Below are 10000 nucleotides of genomic sequence, written 5' to 3'. Positions count from 1 at the left end.
TGTCTAGCAAGCATTTTGCAAAGCGAACAATGAGATCTTTCGTGTGATTTGCTGCCCAAAGGTAGGCAGAGAATAAAATAAAAACCGGACACCATAGCAACATGTGCATGTTTGCTACTGCGATGGGTCGATATCAATCGAGCGAGTCGTTGCCATCACATCCACGGTCTGCTATGGCTGATTCATAATCGGAGTCGGCTTAGATGCTACTTTGTACAACGCTGCTCCGCACCATTCTAGATATGGCATGGGGAGCATGCTTAACTCGCATACGTTCAATCAGGAAAAATTAGTGTGATACTTATGTAACTAAGGGAGGACAGGAAAACCGATTGAAAGCAGTACCCTCGAGAGTACACATTAACACGCACACACAATCTCGATTCGATACAAAATGCAAAAGGGAAAAATCGAAAGAATCAGGTGAGCAAGGGGTTGAAATTGATTGAAGGAATTGAAATTGATGCTCAATACGCACGCAAAACCAAAAGGCACCATTGAAACATATCCCTCGCATATTATGGCGGCCTAGCCTAGGCTAGCTCGCTTCTTACGGCGTAGGTGCTTCCGGTAACCCTTACCATACCAACCCGGTTTGACTTTCGGTTTAGTGACCGTCCCATTGCCCGTGGATCCGGTTGAACAGTTTCTCGGATTAACATCCCCTTCACACTTGGCCCGTTTAGGAACGGATGGTCCCGTTTGAATCATCTCTTTACCCTCATCTTTATCTTGCTCTAACTCTTTTTCCATCTTCGGTTTTCGCGGGTTTCCTGCTTCTACCTCGTTCCGCTCGCTCACGGCTCCATCGGCTTGGCTCGATGACGAAGCAATGGCAGGCTTTTCATTCAGATCCAGCTTGGATGGATTGATGTTGAGTTTTTCATTTTCATCATCCGAGAAATCGCAGCACATGCAGACAATTTCCTTACCACGGCGGAACGATTTCATGCTGAACTTGGCCGGTTGGGGCATATAGAACTGGCAGGTGTACTGTGAGTAGTTTTCGAAGCAGAACTTACACTCAATCGGAGGCGGCTGCTGGTGCTGATGGTGCTGGACCAATTTTGGTGACCCACCCCATAAGGTAACGTTCGGTGGCGGCGGATGAATGATGCTATGCAGACCGGAGTAGGCGTAGTTGACGTCATACCACTGCGGTAACGTGGAGCCGCTAGCCGATTGCTGTTGCTGCTGTTGCTGCTGCTGCATGGCCTTGCAGTACGACAGAATACGTTGGTATTTCTCTTGCTGGGACATGACTGAAAGGAAAGTTGAAGAGACCATTTGATGGGATCATGAAATTTAATTTTTTATAAGGAACATCCATTGTTAGCATCGGGTTTCGTTCCAGCATGGTTTACTATCATTTTTCAAATTCTAGCCAAGGCTACTGGGTACACAACATTAATAATGAAACCTTCCTCACACTAAACAGTGTTAAGCAAGACGTAATGCAAGAAGCGCAAGGCATTATCTCTAGTAGGTTTGTTTTTAACAAAACTATAGTTTATACCATTTACGAACGTGTCAGCACGTATTGTTAGCGTGCAATCATCATATCATTTTGACCACGTGATGATTGTTTAACCAGCCACACAAAAAACATAGCTACTCTAAGTGGATGAAGACGACAACCCTCATTCCAACAGAGGATTTACCGATACGTTCCAGTTTTTATGCTTACAATCTATCGTGTTTTGCAAAAATGTTCCTATGATAGTTAGCAGTGAAAAGACATAATTATCTTCACAAAAGTACCTACCTGAGTTTGACGCGCCATCGCCCATCGAAGCAATAATTGATGCTGGAAAGCAGCTGATCGGAGAAGAAATGGTGAATATTCGATTGGACGGAACGGTTCCTCCTGCCATCCCGGCGAATCCTCCCGACGGCTGCTGCTGTTGAAGTTGCTGTTGTTGTTGCTGCTGTTTCTCAGAGGAAGCTGTCCTGTTCCTTACAGCTCTGTTTGCCGATTGTCTGCTTGTAGAAGTCCGTCTGCTTGATGCGACGGGATCCTTCTCCAACGTTTCGTTCGCACGTTTCTTCTTCTTTACGGGATGTTTGATGTTTAGAAACTCTGGCTTCCGACGAATGCGGAAACTACGCGAACGTCCTTCCCCAGTCGGTCCACTGGCTTCGAAAGTTTCATCACTTTCGTCCGCCGTATCATTGGAGCGGCGAGTAGAAGCTCTCCGCGAGCGAGGAGGTGATGATTGGTCGGATGTTGAATCGCTCTCAGAATCCGTTTTTTCGGGAGTCGCAAGTTGCTTGTTGATGCGTGCCGTTGCCAAGCGTTTCGATCGTCGCATTCTACTATTACCCTCATCGTCATCTTCCGTCTGATCATCGGAGGTTACTCGAAATGTTTTTGCCGGAGTAGTAGGGGATGCTGGCATTTGCAAACCCGGCGCGAGCATGTCCGAAGGAGGTGTCTCCAGTAGTGTTGATCCTCCATCTCTTGTGGTGGGTTTTTGCTTCGGAGGACTCGTGAGAAAGACTAGATTTGTGGCAAACCCAGGAGGAAGTCCCAACAGGTTTGGATATAGAGCATTCGTGGGGATGAAACTATTGTTTTTGATAATATATGCTGCCATCCCTCCATTCGGTTGTGCCATAAACTGAGGGTTGAGAACGTTTGGATTCATCGTGTTTGATCCGGTCATCGGAAAACCTTTCAATCCATTACTCGCCCCAACGACGGAAGGTCTGGCCAGCGGTACTGTATTGCTGATTGTGGGCATACCAGGTAAGCCGCCATTGGATACGGAAGAAACCACTTGTACGGGATTGGTACGCTTTAATCCTTCGTTTGGCAACCCACTGGGCGATACTCCGTTAGAAGGTTTGTTTTCGGGTTTCGCTTCACCTTTTATGTTCAATAGCGTATTGGGCTTTGGTGCCATTTTTGCTATCACGTGTGGTGGCATGTGATATTTGATAGGAGTGATCAATGTTAATGCTGGTGGACATCGTTCAGGGAACTTGGGAGCTGCTTCATACAGCTCAAACAACACGCTGTTGCTCAGTACGACTTTAACCATTTTCGGATTATTGTTGGTTTGTACCAATTTACCATTGGAGCCATCTTTTGCCGATTTCGCGCCTGCTGATGTTTCATTAGCACTGGAAGGCTTAGCTAAAATGGGGAAAGAATAGTCATTAGATTAATAAATTAACTTTGACTTCTTACTGCATCACTTACATCCATCTGGTATTGTTGCAGATGACACCAAGTTCCCAGCACCATGATTTACTGATTTCGTCGACTTATCATTTAGCAGGTTCATCTTACGATCGGTTTCTAGTGACAATTTCACGTCGACCTCCTTAAGCTCCCCTAGCTGTTACACAAAGTTTAAATAACAGTTATAATAATTATCATCATTTCCTCCATGTCGCATTTTCTTCATGACTTACCACTTCTTTTATCGATGAGCTACGAGCAGTGACATTGTCAGTACCATTGGATTGCTGCTGTTCAGTTGTTTTTAAAGAACCGATTAGTGGGCTGATGGTTTTGATACTGTGTTTGAAATTACTGACATCCACCACATAGTTTAAGGTTTGCCCGGATTTTTCCTTTTCCGAACCCTGTCCCAGGTGGTTGGTTGTTTGTGTAACGTTCTTATAGGATACCAGTGGTGCAGCAGTGCAGGTGAAATCGTCTGGTTCATCGTCAGATATGACAATTATATCTGATTCAACGGGTGGTTTAGCAATTTCATGCACCTTATCTTGTTGGCTGGGTTCTTTGCAAACATCCACCGTTTCCATGACTGATAGTGTAGCGAAAGAAACGTTGTGTTGGGTATTAGTCATATCTGGACCAATTTCAGGAACATTGTCAGTTACAGGATCATTCTCGTTCCCGTCACATGTTTGGTGTTTATTGCGGTCATTAGAACTTATCTCTGTTGGCGTATCTTCTTCAATCACACTGGTAGCTTCAGTCTTTATGTTTTCCTTCGTCTTTGCTTCTTCTTCTGCACCTTGCACACATGACTCACCAGGGTTAACGTTTGGTTCCTTTAATTGCCACAACTGTTCACGCCAGGATTCTTCACTTCCCAAGTCGATCATTGGTTCTTCGTCGATGTGATGGGGCGGTTCGGCAGTTGGTTCATGCGTTTCTGTATAAATCTGATTAGGATTAGATCCATTGGAACATGATGATGGTTTCACTGCTTCTTTGATGGAATCCAGTTCCATTGTTTCTTTGAGCGGCATGTGCGAATCATTCACTTTGTTTTCATTTTGAATTTCATCGCATTCTTTTTTCGGTGCAACTTCCAATGTATGTTCAGGCTTGTGAGCTGCTGGCTCAGGGACATTGCTTTCATTAAGGCATAAAATTGAGCCTTCATTATTACGATCTACATTGACACTATCATTATCGAATGATTCTATCGTCAGTTCACTCGTCTCTGGGTCACTTTTTGCCTTTTCATCTTTATCTGCTTCTTTAGCCGTCGAACTCTTTTCAGCAGCAATAAAAGAAACATCATTTTCACCCGATGTGATTAATTGATCATCCTTCTCTGCAGGGGTACTGTGTTGACAATCTGCGGGTTCAACCTTTTCATTTTTAGCATCTTCCAGTTCAGCCGAATGGAAAGAATTCTCTTGTTCCTCCACCAAGTGTTCAGCGACCAGGGAACATTTGCTTTTCTGTGGTACTTCATTCTCCCCTGCAATCGACGGACCCAGCTGATTTTCATCCTCTGAGGATAACTCGTGGACGATTGGAGATGTTAACTCATTTTGTATTTTACCGCAACCATTTGCCTCGTCAGAATCTTCTGTCAAAGACGGAAAATGTGTATCAGCTAAGCCTGGCTTACTCAGCAGCTTATCATTTGTACATCTGTTTGTAGGATCTGTGCGATCTGGTGAGTTACTTCTGCATGCGATCGTTGCCGAGCAATTTTCCTCTGCACAAACCGCTTGTCCTGTGACTGACTGTTCGGTTGCTTCCGAATTCAATTGCTTGGATACTTCAGTTGGTGTAGTGATTCCAACCGGTTCTTGATCACTTAATAACTGCTCCTTTCCTTCGTTTTGTTCTTTTTCGGGTTGTTCGATAGGCAAGAGTTTATCTTCGTTTTGAGATCCGCTGCAGTTTTCTAAACTCGATTTCTTTTCGCTCAAATCCGAAGAATTGCTAACAATACTGACGTTTGGTTGTTCTAGTATCGCTTCTGGCGATTCCTTAGTGGCTATCTCCAACTCATCCACGATATCTTTGTTTCCGTTTGATTCACCGACCTTTCCCGAACAATCAATGGATGTTTCTTTTGCGGGTGATCCTGTGATCAATTGAATTTCTTCTTTCATTTTTGTTTCTTGTTGTTTCTCGTTTTCGCCATCACCAGTCGATCCATGTCCTTTATCATTCCCACCAGCTGCGCTGTTTCTCTCGTCTGTTTCTTTTTCTTGATTCTCATTGTCCTTATGATCTTCCAATGGTTTCTCGTCAAGATCTACAGTATTCAATAGAGCTGCCTTTCTATGGGCATCACTGTTGAGCTTAATGTTGGTGACGGCTGTACGATGCTGGATTGGCACTAAGCTAGGAGGATTGCTGACAATCACCGGCTTCACGATAAGTTGTATCTTATTACACACCGGAAGCACTGCCGGTTTTGACTCTGGTCCTTTATCAGCTACACCAACTGATGATGGAGATGGTTTTTGTACGATTGTAACACCAGACTGAAGCAGTAGCGGTAGTGGAACTGAAATCAAAAAGAAAAGATTAAATATCAAATTCGATTCATTAGGCAACTAGATGGCTATTCTTCTTACAAACAGCATCAGTCGATGGTGTCGCGACAAAGTTGCTCTTTCCATCGATTCCAGGCGAGGATGAAGTCATATTTGTAGATGTACGGTTGATAGTACCAAGTACTTGGCGCAAATTGCCAAACAAACTCGAAGCCGTATCAATTTTAATTACATTCATTGGTGTCTCCTCGTTAGTTTTAGGTTTCTCCGGTGTATCATTACTTGTTTCTGCCTTTATCGGTTGTGCATCAGTCGATTGTGTTGTTGCTGTTGGGAGTGTACAAGGAACTAAGGGGGGCAACACAGGACGCACTTGCTGTTCGGATTGTTTTACGGAATTTAGCAGCAAGTTGTAACTAGCCTGTAGTTGTTGCTGCTGTGCGAGTAGTAAATTGTTTAAATACAACTGTTGAGGAGAGACGTGCGATGGTGTACCAAACGAGGGTTCCGTTTTTATCTCCATCGTGCTCGGATCATCCTTTTCGGATTCTTTTTTAATGCTTGCAGACGATGATGAAGGTTCGCCGCAGGTCGACACGGGTTCCTCTTTAGCAGTACCATTCTTTAGTGCTGGCTGGGAAGCCGTGTGTTGTTCTTCAGGCAAAAGAGGAGTGGCATGGGCAAATATGGGATCTTTGAGACGGTTATACGTCGGAACCTCGATATTGAGGTGTTTCATCACCATGTTCATCACTTCATCGCAACGCCCATTGATCTTTAAAGTCGAAATTTTATCCTTCGGAGTCCACTGCAGATTGACGATGAAAATTTTAGGCCGCTTCTTAATCGGCCGATCCGTGGCCCACAGCCAGGTATACTTTCGCAGCACCTTCAGGCTTGAGCCAATGCACAGAATCAAATCAGTCTTCTCGGTATGCGGTGTAACGCCCGCCCAGTTCAGGGGCCACTTTAGCTGGCCCCGTTCGCCAAAGTGTACAATGGTATCGATGAGCGGACCACCACAGCGGCGACATCGGCGATTCGTTTTGTGATAATGGCGTGCGGTGAACTGTGTCGTATCGAACAGTCGCCAATACTCGACATTCGGTTTGCATTGCTTGCACACTTCCACGTACATGTTACCGTGCACCTCGGAGAGTGAATGCCGAGGCAATCCAGACCGTAGATGCAATCCATCGCAGTTTTGTGAGAGCACGTGCTTCAGAATACCTCTTCGATGCAGTTCGAACAGGGCCATGTGCGTGAAGGTAGGATCGGCCAACGAGAGATCGTACTCTCCAATATCCTTGCCCTGCTCTAGCAGTGTCCATATGCCTTGGCTGCCGCGATAGTCCGGTATTTTGGCGGACGTACTTATGCCAGCGCCGGTGTATACGATCAGATGATTAGCTTTGGCTATGGCTTGCGCTAATTTCAAAGCCTTTCGTTCGATCACCTCTGGCTCATCTTCCGTCTCTAGCACGCGCTCCTTGTACTCGACATTACGTTTGCGTCGTTCCAGGATCTGTTTAACCACTTCCGTTTCATCTTCCAGCATTCGCGTTTCTTCTATTGTCCGTTTTGACTCACATTTGTTCAAAATTGCTGCAATCTGAGCGCGGAAACAAGAACGATAAGGAATAATCAGGAACACGCAGGACGAAAGATCCGGCCTTTTGCTTACCTTCCGCCAGGAGTCACGTTTCTGTTTCTTGGGGCACTCTTCCTTCGGTGGAGACTTGCGGCGTCGTGTGGTGCCCTGCTCGAGGATGGCCGATAGCGTCAGTCCTTTCATATGCATTGTGCTGGAGCTGTAGTCGTCGAAGGTGGCCGTTTAGCGCTTTCTGTCCCGCCGCCGCCGCCGCTCGAACGTTCCGAGCTTTTTGCAGCGAATTCATTAATCTACCACAAAGTTACAATACGCTCTTGCTTCAGACGCTAGGACCGGTTGGTATTACGTGCCATCTTTATCAAACCGATCCGTGTTTGGTTAGCCGATTTTCTTCACCAAACTATTAATTTTTGATCCTTTTCAAGACCACGAAAACCTCGCTGTGTGTTTGATAATTTTTATTGTTTTCATTCCTCCTCCACCTCCTCCTTAACTGCGACTTTAGCTCAAACTGAGCTACTTGTTCGCGCTCAAAACGATACTCGGGGGGTATGGCACATCTCGCAGTACCTGGCATAAAAAATGAACGAATTCCAACAAAAATGGAAAACGATGGAGAACAGATAAAACGGTTCGTGTTTGGTAGTAAAACCCGCAACGGAGCGTCGCACGCTGATAAATTGGAAATACTGATCCCGGAGGTAATTCCAGAGGTTTAGATTTTGTTGATAGTTCGACGTTTATCGGACGGCGAGCGTTCTGCGCATGCCGCGCCTTCTTCTGCCGTTCGCAGCTAAAGATCTGTGGATTGTTTTCGTTTCGATAGCTCCCGCTACCAGGTTACTCATTCTACACCTGGCCCTCAGCACCTGTACTGGCGTGGTTTCTGTGGGAACGACGGCTTTCTCTGGTCGGTAAACGAATCCTGGAGATAGGAGCCGGCACGGCACTACCGGGCATCTTGGCAGCAAAGTGTGGTGCTCACGTAACACTCAGCGATTGTAGCACCCTTCCAAAAACACTGGAACACATCCAGCGGTGCTGCCGGTTAAACAATCTACTACCGGGACCCGGGAAAGCGATCGAGGTGATCGGATTGACGTGGGGACTGTTTCTTGATCAAGCGCTACAGCTGGGTCCGATCGACTTGATCATCGGTTCCGACGTGTTCTACGATCCTTCCGTATTCGAAGAGATTCTCGTGACGGTTTCTTTCCTGCTTGAGTCGAACCCAACGGCAAAGTTCCTTTGCACCTATCAGGAGCGCAGTGCCGACTGGTGTTTGGAGAATCTGCTGAAAAAGTGGGACCTCGTGTGCTCGGTTATAAGCTTAGATAACTTCAGCGAGGATCTCGGCGTCGATCCCCAGGAGTTGATGGGCAATCATACCATCCATCTGCTAGAAATCGTCCGACAATCGTAAACGTACACGTGCTTTAACCATGTCTTCCACTTCGGCAGCCGCTGCCGCTGGCAGTATCGCTCGCGGAGTACAAAAGCTGTTTGTCGGTAACCTTCCGTGGACCATCAGCACCAAGGAGCTGAAATCGTACTTCTCTAAGTACGGACACGTAAACTCGACGAATGTGATCTATGACAAGACGACCGGAATTAGCCGTGGATACGGTTTCATCGTGTTCAGCACTCGTGAGGGTTTCACGAATGCCACCAACAATCGCCTGCACGTGCTCGAGGGTCGTGTACTAGATATACAGCCTGCCACTTCTTAGAACGATAGCGCTTACTTATAGTTATAACTTTAGATGTTCATCGAATAAGATTTATTACAAACGACCAAGACAAATGTCCCGTGTTTCGCCTCTATCTCAATCCGATGCATCCGAAAACGCATCCTCATCCAAACCCATCTCATCGTCACACTCTTTCTCCGTGATTTTCTTCTTCTTCAGCTTTTTCAACATCCGGATATCGTTCGCCAACTCATCCAGCTCTTCTTGGGTAAACTTGTTGCGCTTTCGTTTCACTGCCGGTGCTGCTACGCCCGCCTCGACGGCCGCTTTCCGTTTTTGCTTCTGTTCCTTGCGCTTCTTCCGGATTTCTTTACGCTCTTCCCGTGCCTTGTTAGCCAGCTCCCAGGGGATGGATTTTTTTCTTATCAACTTCTTTTTTCCCTTCCACTCACCCGTTTCATTATAGACTTTCATCTTGCTCTCGAACGAAGCTTGCTTCTGTTTATCTTTGTACCGGAGCGTCCACACGTCGACGGCAGATTCGGGTCCTTTGAACGATTCGGTAAAGTGTGGCTTCATTTCGGGCATCCGCGGAAGCTGCAGCAATCCGTAACTCGTAGCTACCTTGCCCAGATCAAGATCTTTTAGCCGCAGGATAAGATTGCATTCGTGTTTGCTATAGGCTTGCACGTGTGACACAAACGCTCTGTTGGCTTTATCAAACGTGGCTCGATCCTCTTGCTGAAGACGGTGTAACGTGGCTAGAGTATTGTCTACAACACTCTCGTCTGTTTTCAGTTTGAGCTGCTTGAGTGAAACGTTCTGATTGCGCGTAAGAAATTCCACATAGGCATCTTCCGAGGGTAGCAACATAATTAACGCGTTGCCCTCTGACCCCTGGCGAGCGGTACGCCCAACCCGATGTACGAACGCGGCCGCATTCGATGGTGGATCCCACTGTAACACCCAA

The 10000-nt window shown here is 46.2% G+C and overlaps 3 protein-coding genes across 3 annotated transcripts in view; 2 read left to right on the top strand and 1 right to left on the bottom strand.

The window, feature by feature from the left end:
* Window positions 1-10000, bottom strand: part of LOC125950751 (uncharacterized) — an 11602-nt gene that overhangs the window by 478 nt on the left and 1124 nt on the right. Inside the window, exons 2-9 of the mRNA XM_049678997.1 lie at window positions 9178-10000; window positions 8769-8930; window positions 7412-7561; window positions 5809-7339; window positions 3421-5738; window positions 3206-3344; window positions 1766-3139; window positions 1-1262 (exon numbers count right to left, since the gene is read on the bottom strand). The exon at window positions 1-1262 is cut by the window's left edge and continues 478 nt beyond it; the exon at window positions 9178-10000 is cut by the window's right edge and continues 899 nt beyond it. Of these exons, the coding sequence (XP_049534954.1) occupies window positions 529-1262; window positions 1766-3139; window positions 3206-3344; window positions 3421-5738; window positions 5809-7339; window positions 7412-7561; window positions 8769-8930; window positions 9178-10000 (7231 nt within the window). The 3' untranslated portion in view covers window positions 1-528. The remainder of the gene's footprint in view (window positions 1263-1765; window positions 3140-3205; window positions 3345-3420; window positions 5739-5808; window positions 7340-7411; window positions 7562-8768; window positions 8931-9177) is intronic.
* LOC125952779 (histone-arginine methyltransferase METTL23) lies at window positions 7915-8762 on the top strand. The gene is made up of 2 exons (XM_049682490.1): window positions 7915-8040; window positions 8166-8762. Exons 1-2 carry the CDS (start codon window positions 7942-7944, stop codon window positions 8760-8762), a joined length of 696 nt encoding a protein of 231 aa, XP_049538447.1. The 5' UTR covers window positions 7915-7941.
* Window positions 8782-9148, top strand: LOC125952793 (SRA stem-loop-interacting RNA-binding protein, mitochondrial-like). The gene has a single exon (XM_049682506.1). The coding sequence runs from the start codon at window positions 8782-8784 to the stop codon at window positions 9067-9069; it is 288 nt and encodes a 95-aa protein (XP_049538463.1). The 3' UTR covers window positions 9070-9148.

The sequence above is a fragment of the Anopheles darlingi genome, chromosome 2 (genome assembly GCF_943734745.1).
Source record: "Anopheles darlingi chromosome 2, idAnoDarlMG_H_01, whole genome shotgun sequence".
In the NCBI taxonomy this organism is placed as follows: Eukaryota; Metazoa; Arthropoda; class Insecta; order Diptera; family Culicidae; genus Anopheles; species Anopheles darlingi.
The sequence above is the reverse complement of the archived record's forward strand: the minus strand, read 5'-3'. Positions and strand labels throughout refer to the sequence as shown.

Bases quoted from the DNA above. Each gene is read 5' to 3' on its own strand.
- LOC125952779 (XM_049682490.1), top strand. From the start codon at position 7,942: ATGGAAAACGATGGAGAACAGATAAAACGGTTCGTGTTTGGTAGTAAA. The intron at 8,041-8,165 runs GTAATTCCAGAG...TCGTTTCGATAG, and splicing joins TGGAAATACTGATCCCGGAG to CTCCCGCTACCAGGTTACTC.
- LOC125952793 (XM_049682506.1), top strand. From the start codon at position 8,782: ATGTCTTCCACTTCGGCAGCCGCTGCCGCTGGCAGTATCGCTCGCGGA.